This window comes from Gossypium hirsutum, chromosome D10, assembly GCF_007990345.1.
Source record: "Gossypium hirsutum isolate 1008001.06 chromosome D10, Gossypium_hirsutum_v2.1, whole genome shotgun sequence".
NCBI lineage: Eukaryota > Viridiplantae > Streptophyta > Magnoliopsida > Malvales > Malvaceae > Gossypium > Gossypium hirsutum.
In genome coordinates this window covers 2,487,284-2,513,944 of record NC_053446.1, presented here as the reverse complement: position 1 = coordinate 2,513,944, position 26,661 = coordinate 2,487,284, and the positions used below count along the sequence as shown (strand labels likewise).

General features: G+C 31.4%; 3 protein-coding genes and 1 long non-coding RNA gene across 4 annotated transcripts; 3 read left to right on the top strand and 1 right to left on the bottom strand.

Moving 5' to 3' along the window:
- Nucleotides 1-3,977: 3,977 nt before the first annotated feature.
- LOC107941063 (protein DMP4) lies at nucleotides 3,978-4,866 on the top strand. Its single transcript, XM_016874577.2, has one exon. The coding sequence runs from the start codon at nucleotides 4,180-4,182 to the stop codon at nucleotides 4,807-4,809; it is 630 nt and encodes a 209-aa protein (XP_016730066.1). The 5' UTR covers nucleotides 3,978-4,179; the 3' UTR covers nucleotides 4,810-4,866.
- A 3,309-nt stretch (nucleotides 4,867-8,175) lies between these two features.
- LOC107941062 (triose phosphate/phosphate translocator, chloroplastic) lies at nucleotides 8,176-12,360 on the top strand. Its single transcript, XM_016874575.2, has 12 exons — nucleotides 8,176-8,789; nucleotides 8,872-8,946; nucleotides 9,094-9,159; nucleotides 9,264-9,342; nucleotides 9,979-10,099; nucleotides 10,192-10,287; nucleotides 10,390-10,502; nucleotides 10,588-10,665; nucleotides 10,781-10,897; nucleotides 11,576-11,675; nucleotides 11,764-11,864; nucleotides 12,088-12,360. The coding sequence occupies exons 1-12, from the start codon at nucleotides 8,527-8,529 to the stop codon at nucleotides 12,103-12,105; spliced, it is 1,227 nt and encodes a 408-aa protein (XP_016730064.1). The 5' UTR covers nucleotides 8,176-8,526; the 3' UTR covers nucleotides 12,106-12,360.
- A 2,556-nt stretch (nucleotides 12,361-14,916) lies between these two features.
- Nucleotides 14,917-17,169, bottom strand: LOC107941061 (uncharacterized). Its single transcript, XR_001695542.1, has 2 exons — nucleotides 17,062-17,169; nucleotides 14,917-15,118 (listed from the first exon to the last, which is right to left on the bottom strand). It is a non-coding gene; the product is annotated as an uncharacterized lncRNA (long non-coding RNA).
- A 2,615-nt stretch (nucleotides 17,170-19,784) lies between these two features.
- Nucleotides 19,785-23,313, top strand: LOC107941060 (uncharacterized). The gene is made up of 9 exons (XM_016874573.2): nucleotides 19,785-20,087; nucleotides 20,191-20,318; nucleotides 20,483-20,530; nucleotides 20,661-20,774; nucleotides 21,250-21,318; nucleotides 21,448-21,501; nucleotides 21,661-21,816; nucleotides 22,680-22,760; nucleotides 22,846-23,313. Exons 1-9 carry the CDS (start codon nucleotides 19,937-19,939, stop codon nucleotides 22,909-22,911), a joined length of 867 nt encoding a protein of 288 aa, XP_016730062.1. The 5' UTR covers nucleotides 19,785-19,936; the 3' UTR covers nucleotides 22,912-23,313.
- Nucleotides 23,314-26,661: the final 3,348 nt, after the last annotated feature.

Genomic DNA, 26,661 nt, shown 5'->3' with positions numbered 1-26,661 from the left:
TAACAAGGGCAATTTTGTAGCCCGAACGATAAGATTGTATAGAACTTAAATCTCTTGAGACTTTCATATTGTAGTTTGACTTTAATATCAATTGTTTATGTAAGTCATTTTGTATCGTTGAATTTTAGGGAGCTCAACCATAAATAAAGGTATTGTCCTTTCATCTATAATCACTTAGGGACTCAATTTGCATTTAGAGGTTCAGAGAAGTTATAAAACACATTGAATCAAGTTGTGTTCTTTCCTCATCCTCTCTCTTTTTTTTGTGTCTTGCTTCACTTGCTTTTGTAAAGCATCATTTCGCTAGAGAATTTTAGTTGAGATTCTCACTTTTTGAGGGCCTGGGTTGATTTAGGTAGATTTGGAATGAATTTATTATCTAAGATCACGCGGTTTGTTAGGCTAAAGTCCAACCCTGTAACCCTTATAGGTATGTTCTAAGAATCAAACCGACCAATTGATTTGACTGACTTGAAAATCAATTATATATAATTAGAAATAGAGCAAACCATTATGAATAAGTAAAAACATAAATTGAGATAATAAAAAATTGACAGTTCAATCGATTATAAAATTCTGATACTTATAACTTTATTCAGTCTATTAGAAAGGTACTATTATCGTGGTGTCTCGTATCAATAAAAAAAGATGTCACGGGACACCATGATAATGATACCAAGTGACCCCATTGACTTGTGGCACCACACAATGATCTCAATGTGGTGTCATTGACATGCGACACTATTTTTATAGTACCACATGTCATTTTAAAAATTATAAAATTAAAATAATTATTTTTTTATTAACACATATCACCACGTAATGACGTCACATAGCATCGTAAAATATGCCCTTTGTGCATTTTAAAATTATTCGTATTAACATGTGGCATCATTATGTATTGCCATACCATTTCTTCTTAATCACAATAATGACAAGTACCACTTTATTAGACGAAGTGAAACTTTAGCTATTTGTAATTTTTAAAAAATAAGTATCACATTGAGAGATTTATTATAGTTTAGGGCTATTTGTGGTATTATCCCTTTCTATTTAAAGGAAATTTTTATGATATGGGCCGAGTTTCATCATTGTTGGGTTGCTTCTAGAAAATGGGCCAAACCCAATTGGAAGTAGATGAAGATGAAATTTATTTATTCGCCCTCCAATTGATTAAAAAATGAAAATTTTGCTTTTTTTTTAGTTATAAGAAGAGGGTAGAACACTAATAGTAACACGATCAGGGTAATTCGAACCCAAGTCATACTTGATTTGGGACAGTGAATACTCTAACTATCATATCAACACAGAATTTATTTAGTTTCTTTGCTTAAAACTTAAAAAAAAATTTAAAAAAAAATGCAAATTTAACCTTAATTCCATTGATAAAATCTAAAAGCACTAAAACGTAAACTGCTTTGATGGGAAGTTACTTTTCGTTTTAAAATGTATTTGTCTGGGAAATAAAGGATGATGATCAAACAAGAAATGGCCTCCTTTTAGGGTTTTACAGTCGGTTTGTGTATTTACCTAATTTCATAAGTATTATTCGACCAAAACTTCTTAATTATGTGAATTTAGAGGTAATCGTGGTCGTGAATTTAGAGGTGATCGTGGTCGGGCTGTAATATTTTAGGTTCATTTTATAGGTTTGATCTGTAAAATAATTTAAAATTTTGTCTAAGCTCAATCCGAATAAAAAAGTAAAAATTCGAGTCCGACCTGACTCGACCGTATTAAAAAATTTTATATTATTTTTATATAAAAAAAAATTTTAAAAATATAATATATTAAATACACTAAGAACATTAAAATAAAACAGCAGTATTTTTTTTTTACAAATTCGAGCTGGGCCCAAGCCAAAAAAATTTATCTAAGGCCCAAACAATTTTTTAATTTAATCTTATTTTTGTTGCCTAAACCCATTTTTGCTCAAACCTCCCATGATCATGTCTATGTAAATTGTGTGGTGCATGGTTCGTCTCTTCAAGCACTCGACGAGGTGCTCCACTCTATTGAGTCCACCACTTCTTTTGGACAACTTCCGTGGGGTTGAGAGACAAAACCTCAACTAAGGACAATATCGAATATGTTGAGGGGTCTATCAATTTCAAAGAGACGTCATCTCAAAAAACTTTTCTAGAAAAAGACCAAAAGCCTTACAACCTAATTCGAAGATAAACAAGAACAACCTTCACTTGAATCAAGCTTTGACCATAAGATAAATCAAGCAAGGGATTATCAAGTTATGAATTAGTTATAGTGGGATTAGGCAGGGATTGCGTCCCCAACCCGAAGGGCAGCACATCACAAAGTCTCTCCGCCCATTAATCTGTAAGTAATCTGTAGTTATGACGTGCAAGCGATGGTTATATAAAAAGGCAGCTTGAAATTGCAGAGAATAATATTAGCCTCTAAAACAAGCATTGAGATAAACCCATAAACAAATAAAAATGGAAAAGATTGCCGGTTCACATGTAGTTTATATTATGCATTGCGTCTCGGCAAAAAGAATGACATCTGCTGACTTTCCCATAAGCAACACACACTTCTCATTTGGAAAATCAAATATATTTTTCATTAAAAGTCGGTCCATTGAAACCTTCACTCCAAACTCTCTTATATAAAGACATTAACCCTAAAATTTTAGGGTAAATTCTAATGTTAGTCATTCTAGATAGGGGCCGTTTTTATTTTCGTCATCTCAATTTTTTTTGTTAATTTGATCACTCCAAAAATAAAATTGGTTAAATTGATCACTCTACCGTTAAATGGTAATGGAAGACTAACAGCATAGTTATACACAAAAAATTTAGAGTGATCAAAATAGTAATAACCCCTATTTACAGTGACTAACGTAGAAATGCACCATTAGTCACCATTTAACGGTGGAGTAACATACTTGATTAATTTCTATTTTAGGGTGACCAAAATAGAAACTATTCATATTTAAAGTGACTAATAGGATAGTTTACCCTAATTTTTAAATGAATAACTTTTTTTAATGTTATTTTTGTCCACAAAATTCAAACATAAGATATTACTTAAAAGGGGCATTAAAGTTTTTACTACTCCACCTAATAATCATTAGTTTTAATTGGTCTTTTTAATCACATTTTTATCTATAACCTTGGTAATTGTATTGGACTTCGATTAAATTAGATGTTGAGCTAGACTGAATCCCTAAATGACCTGTCATATTGGGTTACAACTAAATTTAATGTTGAGCCAAATCAAACCCTTATTTGATTAACCATATTCGGCAATTATATTGAATCCTTGTTAAATCTGAAGGCGAGTTGGATTAGAACTTAAAATGAGGCACATCTTTCTAATGTTGTTTTTCTCGTTCATAAGACTCAAACATAATACCTTTTTTAGGTGATATTGAAATTCTTACTACTCGACCCAATAATTGTTAGTATCAATCAATCTTAACTTTTTTTTCTAAAAAACTTAGTAATTAAATTAGACTATATCCAGAATTGAACTAAATCGAAACTTTGAACATGGAGTAGTTATATTAGGCTATGACTAAATTCAAACTTGAGTTGAATTGGACTCAAAAACTCTCCGGACATTATTTTTTTCCCAATCCACGATACTCGAATATCTAGCTACTTATCATTTCCCCGTAAATTTTATGCTAGTAAAATCTTGAAACCTGTGGCGGATCCAAAAATATGACTTGGGGGCAATGGTGAAGTTAGAAATTTGGGAGGCGAAATTAAATTATATATTTTTATGATAGTAAAAATACAATTTTACCATTTTAATAGCCTATATCTTTATAATTTTTAAAATATCAAATCAAATTTTTATCATGGAGAGTTAAGAGTATAATTTTACTATTACTAATTTAAAATTTTATAAATTATAAACCACCTAAATGTAAAATTTTCCATTTTAGTGAACTTTAGATCCGCCCCTGCTTGAAACCAAAACTCCCATTTCAGGATATGGCGGAACCTTGATGATTTTCTATATTTTGGAAGCTTGCTTTTCCTTGCAAGGCATCGCTTCATTCTCTTCCCTTCCTTTACCACCACTCAAGAACATGTCTACTCAATGGATCAACCTCCATAATCTATATATATATATACACAGTTTCTCAGCAAAAGTAACAGAGAAATATATATATATATACACATATATAAAATTTAAGAACATTTCTCAGCCATGGATATCAAATTTCAAGCTAATGCTGATGATGAATCGCATGAACACCTCCTACAAGACTTGGCAGTACTACCCGCACCCGAAAGAAAAACTCTCATACAAATAGCAATCAGTCAAACATTTCAAAGCACAGCACATTTGGCTAACTTATTACCCACCGGCACCGTCCTTGCTTTCCAGCTTCTCTCCCCCATTTTCACTAACCAAGGTGACTGTGACTCGGTGTGTCGGTCCATGACTGCCGGACTGATACTCCTTTGTGGGTTGTCGTGTTTCTTCACCAGCTTCACGGATAGTTTCAGAGACAAGGATGGGAATGTTTGTTACGGGTTGGCAACTTTGAATGGGTTGTGGGTCATTGATGGTTCGGCCACTTTACCGCCGGAATCTGCGGCGAAATACCGGTTGCGGTTTATAGATTTCGTACATGCTTTTTTGTCGATACTGGTGTTCGCGGCTGTGGCGTTGTTTGATCAGAACGTGGTGAATTGCTTTTATCCGGCACCGTCGAGACAAGCTCAGGAGATGCTCACGGCGTTGCCGGTTGGGATTGGGGTTTTGGGTAGTATGTTGTTTGTTGTATTCCCTACTACACGCCATGGAATTGGCTTTCCTTTGTCGGCCAATTAACGTTTATGAGATTATACCCTTTAAACTATTAAAATTGTTATCGAAAGAGTTTCTCTATTTGTATTCTTTGCATTATTATTATTATTTTTATTTTTTTATAATTTAGTTTTTTTATAAAATAACTTTAAACGCCGTTAATTTACGAACTAATATCTAAATACTTTTCTTTTTCAATCTCTAATACTAACTATTAGATTGACTTGAATATAAGGTATATTCTTCAACTCGTTAATGGTACCATACATCAAATCGTCACTTTGAGCTTGTCAGCTAAACCATTTTTTTTTAAAAATTAACAGCCCGACTACTTAAATAAATACTTTTAAATAGTTTAGTAACCATTTTGTAATATTTTGAAATTGATTGATCAAAATGTAAACTCACTAATAGTTTTAGTGACCTTGACATGTCAAATTCAAATTGTTCATACGATAGGCATGAATATGATTAACAATTAATCCATATTCTTTTTTATATCCAAGTTAATACAAATTGATAGATTAACCGAAAGAAAATACTTGATTAATGCGATTCCGATACTTTAGAAGGTTTTGAAGTATTGAGAGTAAATTATAGTCTTCAACAGGGAAATTAACTCTAAGGCCCAAACCTGAAACAATTCAACAGCCCAATCTTTTAGAAGCTGAAAAAGATAAGCTTGATACTGGATAGCTTATTGTGTGTTTTGTTGGGCTTAATGGCATCATCTGCGTATTCAACCCAATATGCCAAACCGTTTGTTGCAATTTCCCTATCAAATTTGTACCCAAACATGCCTAGTAACCTGAGAAAATGAGTTTTCACTGGGTAAAAAGTTATGGAGGTTGTGCTTTTTATTTAAAAAAATAAGTGAATTAATTTTTACATCGAAAAATAAATTAAATTTTTTAAAAGAAAATAATTCATTTTTATTATTAAAAATTGGTGTAGTTGACAGTAGAGTTGTCCTTGGGTCAGGCCCTAACAAATTTTTAGGCCTGATTTGAAAATGGGCCTAAATTTTTTCTCAAATTCAATTTAGATAAAAATGATAAAACTCGGCCCAACTTGTTCTTATTAATTTTTTAAAATTTTATTTAAAAAAATTAAAATATATAATACATTAAATGCACTAAAAACATTAAAATAAATTTAAAATAAATTTTAAAAAGTTTTTATACTTAAATAACATTAAGATAGGTGCAACTTAACAAGCAAATGTCTTTAAAATGACAACAAAATTAACAATAAAATAAGAGCTATACAATATCCAAATAATAACAACAAAATAGTGAAATGGTAACAAAATAGTGAGAAAATAGTAGCAAAAAAAACCAAATTCAGGCTGAGATCGGGCCAAAAAAACCTTACCCGAGGTTTGATCCGATCATTTTTCAGGCTAGCCTCTAGCCGACGGATAACTAGATAGTTATATGTGACAAGTCACGTATCGGTTTTTAATAATAAAAATAAATGAAATTTTTAATAGAATGATCAATTTGTTTTTGGATTTAACGTACTTAAACTAATTTACTTTTTTTTTAGTAGAGACAACAAAATGCAATATAACTTTTAATACAAGCGCCTCCACGATACCTTTATTGAAATATTAATGCATACATGGGATATTAATGCATACAAGTTATTTTACGTGAATAGAAAAATTCTTTTACAAATTTGTCTTTACTCGTACCAAATATTGAGTTTGGTGTTTAAAATTATGATAAATTAAAAAGAACAAAGAAAAGCTCAAATGATAAGGCACATGAAAATGAATTTGAAGACAATAAATTATTTTACGAACTCTTTCCATCATATCATTCATAGTTCCGCTCAATTAAAATAAGATACATCATCTTTGATTTAGAAGTTTAGTCTAAGTATATATACGATGTAGAAAAAAAGATTATATATATCTTTTTTCTAATTAGACGAAACCATAAATAATATGATAGAAATGATCTATAAAATAATTTCGAATTTTAATATCGTAGAAACAGGTGTCCTGTTTATTAAATAAAAGTACATGTGTCAGAACTATAACCACAACCCAATGAAAATTACATGCAACAACAGCCTTTCTCATACGTACCACTCGCTACCAATCTCTTTCTTCTTACCAATCCTTTTTAAAATGATCCTAAAATGGGTATTATCTGACAAAAAATAAAATATTTTATTTATTTTTTTCAGTTTTCACCACACAAGAGAAAAGGAAAAGATTGAAGAAGATAAGGATGTTATGGAAAATCAAGGAATAGACCAGTAAGGATTGGACAAGAATCACTATATCCTCTTCCCTTCACGAGCCTTTCACTGGGGATAAGAACCGGCCCTACTTTTCTCTTCATCCGCCAAAAATCTTGTCATCCCTAAATCTTCAGCCACAATTTTTGTCTCCACCCTTTTACTTTTCATTCCCTCGGATTAGTCTTGAATCTAATAAGTACGACTCTACCACAATTGGCTAATTGTTTATAGTTGGTTTGAAAACTTATTTGAAATACGCGATATATTTTATTGTTAAGTATTTATTTATTTATAATAATTTATTTTTTATCGGGTAAAATTATTGAAATAAAATACTATTATTAAGAAATTAAAATATTCATCATGAACATTAATTAGTGAATATTTTTAAAAATTCAAATAAATAATTTTTGTAAGGTCCTTATTTGGTGGAAATTGATAAATATTAATAGTGTATCAATATAATTGTAAACTATATTCTTAATGATAATTATGTCATGTTCTTAGTAAATAAATTAGTGGTAATTATGTCACACTCTGAATAAATTTGTCAAGTAGCATATTTCAATTATTATAAAGTTGTATAAGAAATCATTTTAAGCAAATAAATTGAAAATAAATTAGAAGTGCATAAATATTCACGAAATAGATATATATATTTATATATATATCTCATTCCACATATCTCGTTAGGTTTGAGCGCATGTGACAAAGAGATTAATTTTTGAGCAAGTATGGTTAGATATGACATTCCACATATATCATTCTCAATCATGTGTGAAAAAAGTTGTCTATATATCTTAGCTTTTTTTTTTGGAGATTTTTGTTCAACAAGCTCTTGCAAACCTCCATACACCCAAACTTGGCTTTGGAGGTCGTCTAGAGGTGCAGCCGCCCAGGGCCCAAGGCTGAAAGGGGTTTAAAATATTGTTTTTCAATTTTTAAGCGCCCCAAAATTATTATTATTATTTTTTAACTTTTAAAAGTCAAAAAAATTTTTAACAACTTTTGAGGGACCTAAAAAAATTTTTCTCTAACTTTTAAGAAATCTAAGACCTTATTTTATTATTTTACTCAGGGCCCTAAAAATGTAAAGAACATATCTATATACACTAAATACTAAAATTAAAGGGTTTAACTATCGAATCTTCGTTTCAGCCCAAATAAAAAAAAAAGCCCCAATACTCTATTTGCCGAACCATATTCCCTCTTTCTATGTTCTTTTGCGGTACTGCACCGTTGACTCTACGTGATGAAGTAAGAGGCTTCATTATATTGTCCTGTGTTTGGATGCAGAGGAACAAAAATGATGTAATTGGTTTTGAAATTTGAGAACCACAAAAATAGAAAATGTTAGTAGTTGAGAAAAATTAAAAAAAAAAATAGAGACAGTTAATTTGCGTCTCTGCATTAAGAGCTCACTCTTGCTAGCATACACACATTTTCGTTCGTTCCTTTCCTTTCCTTTCCTTTTCTCTCTCTCTAGCAATGGAGTCGCGATTGTTATCACGCGCTTCTGTTATCACCGGCTTACCTCAGCTCAGGCCGAAGCTTTCGCCGGGGATTGTCAACGTTTCGTATGCTTCGGCTAAGCCGATCGGAGCCGTCGGTGAAGGCGGGAACGTCATATGGCGGAGGCAACTAAGGCCCTCCTTGCTACTCGAATGCTCGTCGGTTAGCAAGCGAGAGGTTCTGAAACCGGTTTCGGCTGCCGCGTCGTCACCGGCCGAGGGAGGAAGCGATTCCGCCGGGTGAGGTCCGTTTCCTCCGTTCTGACTCGGTCAACTAGTCCACGCTTCAGTCACTGACTCACTGACTCGTGTGTTATTGCAGGGAGGGGAAGATCGCTCCGGTTGGATTCTTCGAGAAGTATCCTGCTCTTGTTACCGGATTTTTCTTCTTCATGTGGTAAGTTACGTAAGCACAAAAAAAAAAAAAACCGTTCAACGATACACTTTCAAATGAGTCAAAACGGCAGTTAAGATTCCGTCAAGTTTACTTCAATTTTTTTGAATTACACGATCATCCATTTAATTTAATTTAATTTTTTTCCAGGTACTTCTTGAATGTAATATTCAACATTCTCAACAAGAAGATCTACAATTACTTCCCTTATCCCTAGTGAGTACATGAATTTCCATTTTACATTTTTTTTGGGTTCTCAATGCTTGTTCATAGCATGGCTTTGTTATGAAGGATTTTTTTTCATGGCATTTTCGGCGCAGTTTTGTATCGGTCATTCACTTGTTCGTTGGGGTAGTTTACTGTTTGGTGAGCTGGGCTGTAGGCCTCCCTAAGCGGGCTGTAAGTGAACCTTCAAGTCTATTATCTCAACTTACTATTTCTTTTTTTTTTTCTTTTTTTTTCTGACAGATACTATTGGGCTAATTCTGGTTTTAGTCGGTGCATTATATTAAAATTTGAGATTTAAATTTTTTACTTTAATTTCACACAATGTGATCTTTCTATTTTTAATATTATTAGTAGGTTGAAGTTGATCCCATTAAAAGTGATGATTTAGAATTTCTTTTAGAATTCCACGGGCCCTAACTATATGACCAAATAACAATATAAAATTTTTACATTATTAGCGGTAGTAATTAATGCTTTTAATATTTTGGACTTACTAATAACATTACAAAAGCAGAGAGATATAATTATATCAAATTTTAGCGTGGTAGAGGACAAATATCAGAATCAGACCTATTTTCTCCTCCTTTCCATTATAATGTATATGCGTTTGCATTTGATTCCTTACATTGGAATTTGAGTGATTACAAACCGCTGCATGTGCGAACTTTACTGCCGTGGTTATGTTTTTTCGTAGCATTATGTCCGGAGATTGGAACATTGCTACCTTTTGAAGAAAATATGAGAATTTTATACCAAATTTCAACTGATTAATACCATGTAATTGTTATCTTTTTTTCATGTGTGTAGCCTATTGATTCAAACCTACTGAAGTTGTTGATTCCTGTTGCTGTATGCCATGGACTTGGTCATGTAACTAGCAATGTCTCCTTTGCAGCTGTTGCTGTTTCTTTCACCCACACTATCAAAGGTAATACATCATGCATTTATTCTCTTGTGCATATATGTATAGTGCACTATTGCTTATGAGGCTGATAAGGAACAAGTTGTTTGCTTTTGCAGCTCTTGAGCCTTTCTTCAACGCTGCTGCTTCCCAGTTCATACTTGGACAATCAATACCAATCACTCTATGGTTGTCTCTTGCTCCTGTTGTTATTGGTAATCTCTCTGTTTCTCTGTTCTATCACCTCATGAAAACCAGTTCAAAGTGTGAATTTTACCATGTTTGAATGCCATTAATTAATTGCAAACTGAATGCAGGTGTATCCATGGCATCACTGACTGAGCTGTCATTCAATTGGACGGGTTTCATTAGCGCAATGATTTCCAACATCTCCTTCACTTACAGGAGTATCTATTCCAAGAAAGCTATGGTGACCTTTCTCCTCTTCTTCTTACTTTTCAGTTTGTTCATAACTTTGAATTATAATAATTGTTGGTTTTTTCATATATATGCAGACGGATATGGACAGTACAAATGTCTATGCTTATATTTCCATCATTGCTCTCTTCGTCTGTATTCCCCCAGCCCTCATTGTAAGTAAAAGAAAAGAGGTTTCAATGCATGCAGCTGCAGCTTTTTAGATAGTTAAAAGCTTAAGCACACAGTCTGTTTAAAACCCTTCCGTGTTTCCCCATCTGATTGTTGCAGTTTGAGGGTCCTCAATTGTTGAAGCATGGTTTCAATGATGCTATTGCTAAAGTGGGTATGACTAAGTTCATCTCAGATCTTTTCTGGGTGGGAATGTTCTACCATCTCTATAATCAGGTAAATTATTTTCTCCATATTTAGTGTTTTAAGTTTATTTTCTGTTTTTGATATGCTTCATCTGTCTAAAGCATGACCTCTCTTTACCGGTTAGAGCTGTTAATAGTTTATTTAAATCTGTTTATATTTATGAATGATTGAATCCAACCTTTAAACTTGTATATGTTATTTTTAATTTTTTAAATAAAAATATTTTTAAATATATGTTAAAATTATAAATCTTTACTTTTATCAACTTTGTAAACATTAACACCTTAATGTATTTTTTAACATAAATTTCATATGAAATAAATTACATAATATATAAATAAAATAAAAATAACATATTACAAAATTAAAAAAAATAAGTTCAACTATGTTCAAGTTTTGAATATTAAAACTTAAGCTTAAGTTATATTTTAAACAGCTCTAACCATTTTTATCCAAGTTAATGTTCCTATCATGATCTATCAACTAGCAATATCCGTCTAGGTTTGAATTTAGGAAGCGTACCTTCAAGTGATAAATCTTTGAGAGATCAATTAACACTCAAAGATAACAATACCGTATTATACTCATGATGAGGTCTAAGGAAAGTGATACTAGCTTGTTGATTGATGTTTAGTGATATTTTCAAATTTAATATTTTTATTCAAATATGCAACCGAAGCTAAAGAAGGTTTTTATTTTCTTTTTCAGTTGGCTACCAATACTCTGGAGCGGGTGGCACCACTGACCCATGCAGTGGGCAACGTGCTGAAACGTGTATTTGTCATTGGCTTCTCAATCATTGTCTTTGGTAAGTTAATAAATTATGCAGAGTCCATGATTTTGTTCTTCATTTTAGGATACTGGCAACCATATCTAACGAACTATACTTGGTGCAGGAAACAAGATTTCAACTCAGACTGGTATAGGAACAGCCGTAGCAATTGCTGGAGTGGCCGCCTACTCTTTCATCAAGGCCAAGATGGAAGAAGAGAAACGAGTGAGTTAAATACATTCAAGACATATATATAACTGCTTTATCCGTCCCTTAAGTTTTTAATTATTACAATGGTTATTTAAAAATTTTAAATTCCACAATTAAAATTATAAGAATTGTGTGATACTAGCATGTAATACAAAATGAATATATAAAAACTGGTGTGTATAGTTTTAAACTCTACTGTAGTGTATCAAATACCGACCCAATCTGTTTTTCTTGGCAGCAAATGAAAGCAGCATGAGAATAAAAAAGGAGGCAAGGAAATTGGAGGAAGTCCTGATGAAGACCAAATTTGATTTTACCTTGCTGTTATTGTGAAGTTTTTATTTTTCCCTCTTTCTTCTCTTATCATTTCATTTTATTTTTTCTTTTAAAATTCAGAGAACAACCTATTTATAACTGTGGATCAGCCAGTGTTGACTCTGAAATAATGTGTACTGCTATTACTTATTCTGTCTCTCAAATTAAGCTTTATTTCATTAGAAGCTTTTATAAATTTCGACTGTCTAAACTTTTTTGAAATCGAACGAAAATGGGAGTCGTCATCAATCATTTTTACGAGGTGTGATTGGATCACCTCGTAATTTTAATAAAATGTTTGATTTATTAAAATGATTTTCAGTCTACAAAAATTCAAGAAATGAGTTCGGGAGTCAGTTATGCACGAGAAAGGATTAGCACCCTCGTGACGTTCAAAATTGGTACCTAATTGATTACTCGATGTCTTAGTGTTGAAAATTAAAAAATTGAAGAGAATTTAAAACATGATCCCATCTTGCATGATGATATTTTAACTTAAAATCACTAAACTAAATTAAAACATATGTAAAAGGCTTTCTTATCTAGAGGTAAACGAAAAGATCATATCCCATAAGTTAGGACACGATATCTCGAATCCTCAAAAATAAGTTTGCTCATTATTCAATTAAATCTCATGTGTTTTAATTTTAAAAGGGATGTTCGGTTATCTAGGTTCAAGGAAAAAGTCGAACCCTGTAAGTTAGGGCACGATTTCTCGAATCTCTAAATACTGGACATTGTCTTAATTTTAAAATTTCCTTCATTAAGTAATAACAAATGTAACATTTAAAACAATGTATATTTATCTTATTTAGATATAATATAAAAATGGATAAATGTTTAAACATAATATATGATATAGCGATAATGAAATAATATAAAATAACTATATGGGTAAGATATCAAAATGATAAATAATAAATAAAGGGATACTATAGCTGCAAGAATGTAATCATAATAATAAAATAGATAAGTTAACTTAAAATAAAAATAAAAATAATAAAATAAATAAGTTAACTTAAAATAAAAATAAAAATTAGAAGATGTATGATTAAAAGACATGACATGAAAATGCCAAAAATAAAAAAAGAAATAATAAAATAACTAAAACAAAAAATGAACTAATAATGAACATGGCAAAAATGTACAAATATGAAAAATATAAATTTTCAAAATAAAAGGTAGGGCAATAATAAATAAATAAATAAGTAAATGAGTAAAAATAAAAAGATTCATGAAAGGCTAAAATTGAAATAATAAATAAATAAATGAGTAAATAAAAAAAATCATGAAAGGCTGAAATTGGAATAATAAATAAATAAGTAAATAATAATAAAATAAAATAAATTATGAAAGGTTGAAAATAAATAAATAAATAAGTAAATAACAATAAAATAAAACAGCTTGTAAAAATGATTGAAGTTAAGTAAACTAAGGATTAAATTGAAATCAGAATGAAATTAAGGGGTATGAATTGTAAATAATAAAAAAATAATTAATAAAACAGAATAAAGGATCTAAATGAAATGCGTGAAAAGAAATAGGGGCCAAATGGGAAATTATCCCAATCAACCTAAATGCACCGTTCCGAGAGGGGCTAAAATGAAACAGAACCAAAATTCCGTGGTAAAAATTAAAAAAAATAAGGATTGGATTGGATTGAAAAATAATTAAAAATCAGAAGGACTAAAGGTGCAAATAGACCCCTCACATAAAAAACACGTGAATCCTGTGGGGGGTCGAGTCAGTAGTCAGGTTGCGTCAAAACGACACCGTGTTGGCATCTAAAGCTTAAGCAAGACGCCGTTTTGGGGGCTTATATAAGTAAAATATATTTTAAAAAATCATTTTAATTTAGTTTTTTTTTAAAAAAAACAGTTATTTTCATTTTATTTTATTTTGAAGCTGCCTTTCTCTCCAATCATGGGGCCGGCGAGTCTCCGCCATGATCGCCTGTCATCGATGACGGAAACCGCCGCCTCTAGTGGCCGAAAATCGAAAAAGACTGTAACACCCCTTACCCGAGACCGTTTCCGGAGTCGAGCACGAGGCGTTACTTATCTTACTAATTCGGAGTATAAAAACTTGTTTGAAAATTTATTTCACTATTTATAGCGAATCTGTCCAATTGTGCAGCAGTTACTAAATTAATTATAACTCGAGCTACGAGATCGAAATTTAATTCCGTAAATTTTTCTTGAAACTAGACTCATATATCTTCCTACCATAAAATTTTTAAAATTTTTAGTTCAGCCAATTAGTACAGTTTATTAGATAAAGTTTCCCATGTTTCACCACTTAACTGTCCTGATCTCTTGTCACTAAAAATAAATTTTCTCATTGTAGGATTTTCATATGAAGTTATTACTTGTTTCTACAGAAAATAGACTCAATAAGGAATCTAAGCATGTAAAATAAAACTCATAAATATTTTTGTACAATTTTTAATGATTTTCTAAACTCAAAACAGGGGACACCAAAAACTGTTCTGACCCTGTGTCACGAAAATTCACATATCTTAAAATATAAAACTCCTTTTGTTAAACCGTTATTTTTCCATGAAAATAGACACAACAAGCTTTAATTCCATATATCATTCACCTTCTAACTCATTATATACTATCCTAGGTGATTTTTCAAAGTCACATCACTGTAGCTGCTTGAAATCTGTTTCTTTGCAAAGTTTTACTCTTTCATGATTTCCATGCATGATTTATCACCTAAACATACATAGTACCAAACACATTCATACTTAAACCATTTTAATCACATACACATCTTCCTTTAGCAACATCATAGATAAAAACATTCAAAATGATTAATTCCTATACATCACTTAGGTATATATATTACTTAGGTACATGCCGCGTTATCAAAAGAAAGGTACATCACTAAAATTTCTCTGAGGTCGAGATTACTCTGGATGCTGGACCGAACACTGGTTTTCTACTAACCTGCGCACGGAAACAACCGTACGCTGAGCATGGGAATACTCAGTGGCATTAGCATAATTCAATTTAATAACATTAATCGATAAATTATATACATTTAATTTATGTCTATAATTATTCGTTAATTGTCTCGTACTTTAAAACAACTTGATAATTAATAACAATAAGCAATATTTCAATCTTGTATTTAATTGTATTCATGCCTTATTTCACTATCTCAATTCTATTGGATTTTTCAACATCTCATTCTAATAACTCATTTCAATTCATACAAATTCAATCAATTTATCAACTCATTCATTATCATTTCTATTTATATTCAATTTATACTTTTAATCATTTAATAAACATTTAATATATTAAATCCATAAATAAATTTCAATAACTTGTATTCAATTAAATTCACATATAATTCCACTATTTCGAATCATTTTATTTTCACTTATCATTTCTCAGCAATAGCTATTTCAATTTGCTTATCTTTACTTATATTTTTACATCATCTCATACTACCAAAATCATTTCATGAACTATATCGTTAACTATTTCTTGAACCCTTGGTTCATACATTTCATTTCCATATCTCAATTTAATATCTCATTTCGATTCATATTCAAGACCATTCAATAAAATTTATATTATCAAAATTATTCATTTATCCCTATTAACTTGACTCGGACTTTGGCGGATACACGGATCCAACCAAACACACCAGAATGGCACCCAGTGCCTCATCGGATAGTTCGAAGTAATAAAGTGACACCCAGTGTCTCATCGGCCAAGCCGAAGTAAGTTGGTACCCAGTACCTCATCGAATCTATCCGAAGTAACAGTATGACACCCAGTGTCTCATCGACTCAAGGTCGAAGTATCCCTGAACACTTCCAATCCTATGGCATGCCAACTATATCCGACTCAGCCCGACTAGTTAATAGGGTATTCAAATCATTTTTCTATTTCAAATTCACTTTCGATTCAATCACAATTCAACTCAGATTCACTTCCCACTTTCAAATCAATATACAATTCAATACCAATACATATTTCAAATATTCGCATACAATCATACTTCGATTCAATTCAAACCACTTTTCAATCAATACACAATTCACATATTCACATATCTTCAAATCTCATATCTCGATTTCCAATTCACATATCAATTCACAATTCACATATTCACACATAATCATAATTTAATTCACTTTTATTCAATTTATATTTTAATTTATTTTCCAATCAAACTCAAATCACTAATTATTTTTCAATCAATATGCATTTCAAATACTCACGTATTTTCTTCATTCAATTCAATTTCATTCAATCCAAATCACTATTATCATTTCTATTGCTTACCTAATTTTACTTATCTGCATGCATTTTAATTAAAATATAACAATTAATAATTAAATTCGAATTATGGTAATATTAACCGAAATTTCTCTCGAGTCACTCCTTGTTCACCTTCTCCTTTTCTTTCTCGGACAATAACTCTTGCACGACATTAGCTACGTAATTAAACAATTAAAAATCATTAATACACAATTTCATTAAAATATTTCCTTTTGTACCTAAACTTTACCCAAATTCTAATTTAATCCCTTATCAATATTAATTTTATTTTCCCATTCTAACTCCATATTCTCTCTTAATTCTTACTACAAACTCAATTTAGCTCTTCAATTTCACCATATATTCCTAATTTCGGGATTCTTTCAATTTAGTCCTTACTTTTCAAAACTTACACTTTATTTTACAATTAAATCCTTTACTAACTTCTAACTTGAAATTCAATCAATTTAACCCCCCTAACACTTCAATTTATTCAACATGAACATCATCTAATAATCTACTAACTTTCAAAATATCAACATAAATCAAGTAGTATTTATCTCTAGGATTCCAAAAACATCAAAAATAAGAGAAAATGGATTAAATTGACTTACCAAATGAGCTTAGAACCTCAAAACCTCAATTTTCTCTTTTCTTTCTTTCCTTCTTTCCTTCTCTGTTTCGTCCATGCTATTCTGTTTCTATTCTCTTTTCTATCTTTTATTTCATTAGTTTAATATAATAACAATAAAATAATAATATAAAATTATTTACTTAAATAATAAGTAAATGTGTAATAATTACTAATATATGTATTTTATTTTTCCACATTTCATCATATACACCATACATTTGTCAACAATTTTGTTTATTTAAAATATAATAATATAATAATATAATAATATAATATAATTTACAATATAATAAAATAATAATATACTTAAAAAAATCTCAGATTTTATCATGCATATGCCGCCTCATTTATGGGACTTGGCATATTTACTTATTTAGTCCTTTTAACTTTTCTTTAATCTATAATTAAACTTTTACCTTTGTTGCAATTTAGCCCTTTTTAATCAATTAACCATCGGAACATTAAAATTTCTTAACGAAACTTTAATACTACCCTAATGACACTCCGTAAATATTTATAAAAATATTTACAGCTCAGTTTATAATATCGAGGTCTCGATACCTCGTTTTCGACCCAATTTTCCTAATAATTTCTTTTAAATCACAAAATTTGCTAATTCAAAAATATTTCTAAAATCACGCTGAACTTATAATTATTAATTAATAAATTTTTCTAACGTTTTCATTAGATTTAGTGATCTCAAATCACTATTCTAACACTATTGAAAATTGGGCTGTTACAAAGACTCCCTTTCGAGTCCTTTTTTTTTTTTGTAGAGCATGGATCCGGAGTCAAAATTCCCAAAAAATGATCCAAAATTCAAAAATAAAAATAAAAGATGAAACCTTTCAGTTTCTTGGGGTTTTTTTTAAAAAAGAAAAAAGAAAAAAAGAGATAGCCCCTACGACGATGGATTCCTACAACGGTCGAAGACAAAGCGCCGAAGGTAAAAATCGAGCCTTTTTACTCTTTTATATTTTTTATTAGACGAGATTTAAAAAAAACTACTTTTTTATTAGACGAGATTTAAAAAAAAACTACTTTTGTTAACTCTTTGCTTTTTTTGTATTTGATTTTTCTTTGCTTTTTTTTATTGCTTTCTCCGTAAAAAAATTACATTGATTGTTGGGGCTTTTAAAGCCGATTTACATATTATATTTTACTGTTATGCGTTTGTTCTTGCACTGTTTGGTCTCTGTCTTTTTTCTTTATCTTTTCTTGCAGGTGGTGAAGTCAACAGCGATGACGAGACTCAAGTCTTGCCATTTTGGTGCAAGAGGTGCGTTAGGGGAGCAAACCTCGGGCGATGGGCATGCCGACATGGGGCGCGGCATGAAGGGGCTGGGGTTTTGTTTTAGTTTTCTGAAAAAAATTAATATTGTGGGCTTTAGGGTTTGTGTATTGGGCCTGTAATTTTGTAATTGGATCTTGGGCTGTTGTTAATGAGTCTTGTTGTTATTGTTTTTTTATTTTTTCATTTTTGGTTTCTGTTTAGGCCCGGAAACAGAATACGTGCCCAAAAAAAAAGACATCATGTGAATAGTATTTGTGATTTCATCATGCAGAGAACTTGCTTCTAAGGCTACATATTCTTGATTTAGAACTGTCCAAGCTGTGATATTAACAACATTTTTTATTAATTAATCAATAATTTGATAACAAAAAACCTTGTAACACGCATCATTAGCAACAACAATAGCTGAAATAAAAGTATGTGCTTATTTTGCTGGCGGACCTAGGGTGCAGTCCTGAAGTGATAGTCAAAGTCTAGAGGAAGCACACCGTGGAGCCAAGTCCTATTGCAGCAGTTACTGCTGATCTTTCGGAAGGTATTTTGAAACCCGAGAACTATTGTTGATATCCAATAATCTGGGCTCAAATTCAGCCTAACAAAACACAAGCTTAAGCATAAAAGCTCACCAAACAAACTTATCCCATTAATGGAAGATAGCTCAAATGCGCAACGAGCACCCCATCCAAGCTTCAAAGGGACTCCAGAAGAATGCTTATGCTCTGTACCTTGCAAGAGCATCGATGCTTTCTGAAGAAAGGGAACTTTTATAATCTCTCCTCGTAGTTCCACCAAAGAAGCACAAAATGTGTAAACAATTTGATCACTTTAAAGAAAGGAAAAGCCAAGCAACAAAACGTTAGATTCGAGTAGAGCAAAAGCCTAGGCATGAGATTCAATAGGTACACAGGTAAATTAGTCTCAATCTAATTTTTTATTTTATTCTCTAGACTAGTGTCACGGGTCACGGACTAAAGCATGTGATTATTGTGCACAAAACGCCGCATAGAAGTCAACTCACATTTGACCCATATGAATTGTCCCGATTCGTGGAACCCATGAAGGAACTCGTATACTTGAAGCCTTTATGGCTCAGTGAAACATTTCTACAAAACTAGAGTTACTAGGTTAAATAGTGTAAATCTTAAAGTGATAAAATTATATACAGATTAAATCCTGTAGAACTTTCAATGGTAGAGAAGCTCTAATCTTGATCGTTGATTTATTTTCGTTAAAAATGACTAAACCGATTCGACTTGTCAGACTGAAGTTCTAGTCCCGTGATATTAATAGTAACTTGAGCTTTGAAAGATATTCCGAAAGTTGAATTTTGACTCTTATAACTTTTTTTTTCTTTAGTTTTATAAAATTTACTAAATAATGTCTAAAATAAATATTTTATCCTTTGAAAAGTACAATATCAAATAAACAATTTTTTTAAAAACAATGGTTAGTTATGGGAAAGCAGATCTGTCCTTCCAAAGTCCACCATTACTCCATCTTTCTCTTAGCAACAAAAAGCTTCTTTAAGAAAAGATCGTATTAGCAACTTCAAGAAGCAGCAATGGCGGCTCCTCTCTTGCCCGCCATTTTCACTGGTTTCTTCTTCTTCGTCTTCTTCATCTCTCTCACATCGCAAGATCAACTAAATAACAACGACCACAACCTCTTGATCCGTGAATTGGATGACGCCAAGCTAAAGCTCTCTCGTTTGGGTAATTTTCCCTCTCAAATTCTTTTTAACGATAAACGCTTCATTAGAAACAAATTACTAATCGTAATCTTCAATTCTTTGATGCTTTGTAAATATGATTGTAGAATCTGTTCTCGAAGAAACAATTCAAAGCATTGATGCTAAAACCCTTCTTCTCAAGGAACGCGAGAAGCTTCTCGAAGGCATGGAAAACAAGATCACTTATCTGCAGTCTGTTGTATCCACTCTTAAGGTTCAATTCTTAGCCAAGAAGCTTTGCTTTTTTATTATTATGTTTTCAATTATTTTCAGTTATTGAATGTCTTTCCCTAAAGAAGCGTAGTTTGAAGAGTTCAGTGTACTAAATTAGGGTTTATTCGGCTATGAATTGTAATTTCTATATTATGTTAATTGCAGGATGATTCATTACTTGCTGATGAAAAGCTTAAGGCTCTAGAAGAGGAGGTTCGTTTAAATGGTTTAATATAAATATAATCCCTAATTCCATTTTTTTCTACTATTGGATTCCTTGCCTGTAATGCTTGCTTTATTTGCAATATTCATCTGACTTGAGTAGTAGGCCTCGTTCTCCTAGGTACGTTTGCTTTGGGATGCTTCGAGAAAGAACAACTTTGAACTTCATGTTATGGAATCGGAAGCACAGGACACTGAGGATAGGGTGGAAGCTGTTAATTTAAAAGTTGAAAAGGTCAGCATTGTGCATGCATTAATTTCATTTCTGTGTAGAGACTCTGCTAGTGAATGTTGAATGACTAAGCATTTCTGTGTATTATTATGACCTTTATCAACTTAAAAGAATTTTCATCAAGAACAGCAAAAATGCTTTAAAGACCATCTTATTGTTGTTCTAATTTCTAGATTTATGTATCGTTTTTGGGGAAGGGGGTTCATTCAGACTTCAGTTTCTGGTTGCTGCTAAGATGTTAAACCATGAAAAGAAAAAGAATAAAGGAAGTTTTTTCACCCGGATATTCTTTTTTTTTTTTTTGTTAATCGAAATGACCATTGTTCTCAGAACTCAATCTTGGTTAATTTGGCCTTTCCTTGATTGTGTTGTGTCGAAAACTTGATAAAAATTATTCCGTTTTGATTTTGTTTTCTCTATTGCTGATGTTGAAATAGTTGTACTTTTCTCTCTTAAAGTTTCATTCCCTTGTTTTCAGATGGCAGAAGTTGTTACAGAACAATGGATTCAAATTCAACATCTTGAGCAGGCGCTTCAACTTGCACAAGTATTGCCTTCGATGGACCTTATTAATATCAGTTATTCGTCAATTCATAAGGAAGTTTAAAAGAAAAAAGTAAACATTCTGCCATTATAATCAATCTGTTAATTAGCATAATTGCTTTTTGTCATACAGAGGAGAGCATTGCAAGATCAAAGGCAAAGGTACATGAGATGCTCATTCTTGAAGGTAATATAATAAGCTGACATAGTCTTTCAGACCTTTTATTATTATTATTTTTACATCTGTCTCAGTCCATTTGAATTTTTTGTAAAAGTAATGATATTTTGCCAAATGCTTATCTTTCATTCAAGTCTTAATCAAATCAAATCTTTTCTGCAAATATAGTTCTTTAATGACCTTTCTGAAAGACATCTTCCAAAGATGCTCGGTGCATTGGAATATTATTCATTCGGAAAAGGATCTACCATTAAGTACTACATGTCTCAAGCTCTGCAACAATTGAGAAGATTTTACTCAGCAATTAAAAAGTATCACCATCAGGTATGTTTAGCATTGCAATGTGATTTTCTAGGATTAATGTACCTCAAAACGAATCAGGTTACTCTTGGAGATCTTCACATGTCAAAACTACATAAAAGTATACTTTGTGAAAGTTTCCAACAATAGAAAATGCTCAATGGATAAGTTGACCGTTTCCTTTGGCTCTGTGTAAACTCCTAGGCATGATCTCTTTCTACTAAATCAGTTTTATGCTTAATCACCATGAATCTGGAAACCTTTGGCCTCTTCCAACTAGGTTGCTCAGTTTTGTAAACAAGATTGTCAGTAATCATAGAATCATAGTTCTATCAGCTAAAAAGATTCTTTTCCCCTGAATTATAGAGAGTACGATTAGTGTCTTGATGACTTAGATTGTGAACCTTCTTTGGCTCTATCTTAGAGTCCCATGCGAATGTCGCCTCGAATGGTTTCAGCTTTATGCGGGCATTATTTTTCAACACAGTGAGATTAATTTGTTAGACAGAGTCAAGAATTATCTTGCACTTCCAACTTGAATCCTCTGTCAATCATCTCTGTGCAACATTTGCAAACATGAATTCTGCATTCTAATACTTTTTGGTCCTTAGGTGATAACAATTCATTTTTCCTCCGAAGTGCAGAATTTGATTTGATATACGAATTAAGGATTTAGATTTACCAGGAATTTGTATTTCATCATTGTCTACCTTGTGCTTGTTGCAATAATGTTAATGGTTTAAGGGGAAATAATATAAACAAGTTCCAGTTTACTAGTTAATGTGCATCAATAGTGCCTAAGAACAAAGATACATATGTATCCCTTCACTGGAAACCTTTGCCTTTGAAATAAACAAATATCTTGTTTCTTACCCGTTTGTTGACAGTTGCAAGGTTTCATCAAACAAGAAATGCGAAGAAATGAATTTACTGCAGCTTTTGTCAATGATGAATTGGTATTCTTTCTGGTATGTTCTCGTGTATCTACTGCCTTCTTCTGTTCCTGAAATTTTACTTGAATTACTGGTATAATTCATTTTGGTTGTATTTCAGGCTTCCGCATTGATTACCTTCCCTGTACTGGGTGCTTGGATGGTGCTGTCATCACAGTTCAGCTAGGTCAAGAAATCTCTTCCATTGCAGTTTATATTCTCTTCTGTCATCTAGAATATAGAATCTGATTCCGCACAGCTAAAAGGTGAAAGATGAGTTGGGACACGCACACACCACAGCACCGGGTCAATCGGCGTATAATCATCACATCAGCGGTAACCAGCAACACGAGTTTATTCCAGTGTCCAGATTAATACAATATGATATGTACTTTTGAAATTTGCAGCCTGAGTTTTTCACGCTCGGAAATTGAAATAGTTACCATCAGGCTTGCTAGCTGCTACATTTTGATTTTACTTTTTATGCTTTTAGCACCACAATTAGAGCTTTACTGCAAAGTAATAATGATTCATACGGAATTATGCACAAATATTTAGGTAGGATAAAGAAGATGAAATCATTTCAGCATGCATATTCTCATGATTGTTACCGTTATCCTTTTTGTTCTTTTAACCTTTATTTTGGACAACTTGCCTTCTCCCTTCTTCAGGTAAATTCTCCCATGTGCTCGAAGCATACACATATATCTAACTTTTACCAATTTTTTTAATGATTTTTGTTAGAAATGTTGGTATTGATATAAGTTTGTAAAAATTAAAAATTTTGAGACACTCGGCAGAAGTCCCCCTTCTTTAGCCCAAGTGGGAAGTCTCTCTTTTTACTCAAAAAAGGGTCTCAGAGATTTCCAGGAGGTCCAACTGCCCCCAACTATCAATCACCCAAAAAATTCAAATCATACCTTGTAAAAGCAGATTTTATGGGTTAGGGTTATGAGTAGTTCGAGGTATTGTGCCAAAAATAATAGATATAATCAGAACCTATAATAAGATGTCTTTCCTCAAATAATTTATCCAAATATTTTTTTTTAATTTTATAACTGTTTTTATTTTTTAATTAGATTTTTAAAAACTTCTATAAGTTTTTATAAAAGAATTTGTTTATTATATCAGGGTGGAGCAGGGCGGATTAGATACGAGTTGGAGATTTTCTTTATCGAGTTTGAATATTAAAATTTTAAATAAAATCAAATTTGAAATTTGAAAGATATAAAATTGGATTGATGGCAAGGGAAATGGTGGGGTAAAGGGATGTTTATTAATTGAATTAGTCATTGAGAGTCGAAATGTATTTTGCTCGTTCTATTAAAAAATAGGTAAATTATTTCTTATACATTAGATTAAAGGGTAGATTGATCATTTTGTTAAAAATTTTATTCATTTCTACTATTAAAAACTAGTCCCTATATGTTAAAATGAGATACACATGACATATCAAGTGTAACTGTTCGATTATTCTATCAATCATGCTGGTTTTCAACAATAAAAATGGATGAAAGTTGTTGGAAGTATCTACTTACTCTTTAATTTAAGTATAAAGATTAATTTATTCATTTTTAACTCTTAATATAAGACCATCCATAATACTACTAAAATCATAAGTGCTTAAATTCTCTTGATTATTTGGTCCCTTGTGATTCTTGATGTGCTTTCATTGGGACCATTATTTACCACATGGATTTCATTGTAGCATTTTGACCTTCGCCTAGCCCACACCTTATCAATGCCATGAGCAGGTCCAATGCATCTATTTGAATTCGAATTAATTTATTTTAAAAATAAAATAATTCAAAATTAAATTAATTCAAAAAATTTAAAATCGAAATGAATTATATCTAAAATAATTTGAGCTTAAAATAATTTAAATAAATAATTTAAAACGATCCATTTAAAATGACAAAACAATCAACAAGTGATTGGATGTAATGGTAAGGTGCATTGCACTCTCAAAGGGAGAACCTAAATTTGAAGCTTAAAGACAATATTATTGAGAGGAACAGCCACAAATCCCGAACATGGACCCTAAAACGAACATGAATAATACTAAAAAAACAAATCTCAATCTGAATGATGAAAGCCCGAAACAACTTGAATTTAAAATAATCTAACTAACCGAAATTGATCCTACTAAAAATGATATAACCAATCAATTGATATGTCCATCACCCACTTATTTATTACTACAAAACCAACACTTATTTTAAATGTTGGTAGGGAATTACTGAACCCAACTAATAACTTTGAATTTATTTGATGTACAACTACTTTACCCATCAAATTTCCTTGAAATGTAAACCTACCAAACCCCAACCACATTAACAGAAACTCTACTTTTGTGAATTCAGTTTAGTTGAATTTTGCAGGCAGCTACCTTAGACTTTTACCTCATTTTTAGGGACCAATTGCTTTGACTTTATTCATCCTGTTTCATGTAGCTTGTGTTTTACTACACTTGGGGGTATTTTCAACTAATTTGAATCCAAATTCGATCTCATATAATTTGATTATAAAATGTTAAAAACTTGAATTTGCTCCATCTAAAATCGAAATATCAAATTTAAAATGATATAAAGGAGTAAAATGAGATGACCAGAACTGGAAAAACATAACTTGAACTCAGAAACAATTCATACCTAAACTAATCCAAACTTAAAATAATTCAAAAAGATTTAAAATCAAATTTAAGTACATCCAAAATCAATCTGATTCACGTAAATTGAAGTTAGCGATAGTGCCTTTCTTCTTCTCTTCTGAACAATCTAATTATGAGTTTTGATTATATCTGTTTTTTTTTTTGATATAATGCCTAGAACTACCCATAGCCTCTCTTAACCCATAAATAGGAGGATAATACGCTTCAGTGCAGTTAAACCCACGCCTTATTGCATTGACAACAATACCAATCGAGTTAAAACTCAATTTGCTTTTTCTTTTATGTTAAAATACATGTCTTACTAGTCTGTTTTTGGCAAACATTGATTTTCAAAATTAGGTTAATAGGTGGGAGGAGTTTGATTGCCAGCTCTGATGGATACATGCTTTGCATTGGCTGAAAGCACCTCTGCCGCTGATCACGCAACTAAAACTTCACTGAATCAATGGGATGCAACAAGAAACCAAAAGTAAGAGTAAGAATTTACAATTTTTTTCCTAACTCGTGAGTTTAAACATTAAAAACCACGTTATATCTTTTCTCGAAAATAGATAATAAAACTGACCTAGAAAATATGTGTATTTTTCTTTAATTTTAAAGATTATTTTGCATCCCATTTATTTGTTAATATGTCGGTTAATTTACATTTTAAGTCCTTATACTTTTTTATACGATATTTTTTATATGTCCAAAACTTTTTATTTACATGGGAATGCAATATTTTCAGGTAAGAATAATCAAAAACCCATAAATCAAAAAATGTTAATGTGAAAAATGTTCATTTTGTGTTAATCAAGATTAACCTTAGATTAGACTTTAAGTCGCACTTTCATGTTATTTGGCTATCAAAACAAAATGACAACATTCTTTTTTTTCATATATATTTATGTTGCTTTAGACATTGGTGCTTGAATTTTCGTTGCATGAGTCTCAAACGTGAGTCAGAATAATTATAAAAAAAATAAGTTTAGATTATATCTGTTATTTTTTATGCAATATCTAGAATTACTTATGGCCTCTCTCTATATTCTTCAATGCACTTCAGCGTATTTAAGTCTACATCTTCCTGGATTGATAACAATGTACATATCAATCAAACTAAGACTCAATCAATTATTTTTTAAATCCTATTAATTTTCGTAAAATTTTATATATTTGACTAAAGATTATTTAAAAAGATTTGGTATCCAATATTCAATTACAATTAAAGAATGTTTGTTTGTTTTTTCCTTGCTAGCTATGGAAGTTATTTGCATTTGAAGCAAC

Bases quoted from the DNA above. Each gene is read 5' to 3' on its own strand.
- LOC107941063 (XM_016874577.2), top strand. From the start codon at position 4,180: ATGGATATCAAATTTCAAGCTAATGCTGATGATGAATCGCATGAACAC.
- LOC107941062 (XM_016874575.2), top strand. From the start codon at position 8,527: ATGGAGTCGCGATTGTTATCACGCGCTTCTGTTATCACCGGCTTACCT. The intron at 9,343-9,978 runs GTAAGTGAACCT...TCATGTGTGTAG, and splicing joins TAGGCCTCCCTAAGCGGGCT to CCTATTGATTCAAACCTACT. The intron at 10,898-11,575 runs GTAAATTATTTT...TTTCTTTTTCAG, and splicing joins TCTACCATCTCTATAATCAG to TTGGCTACCAATACTCTGGA.
- LOC107941060 (XM_016874573.2), top strand. From the start codon at position 19,937: ATGGCGGCTCCTCTCTTGCCCGCCATTTTCACTGGTTTCTTCTTCTTC. The intron at 20,531-20,660 runs GTTCGTTTAAAT...TCGTTCTCCTAG, and splicing joins TTAAGGCTCTAGAAGAGGAG to GTACGTTTGCTTTGGGATGC. The intron at 21,817-22,679 runs GTATGTTTAGCA...GTTTGTTGACAG, and splicing joins TTAAAAAGTATCACCATCAG to TTGCAAGGTTTCATCAAACA.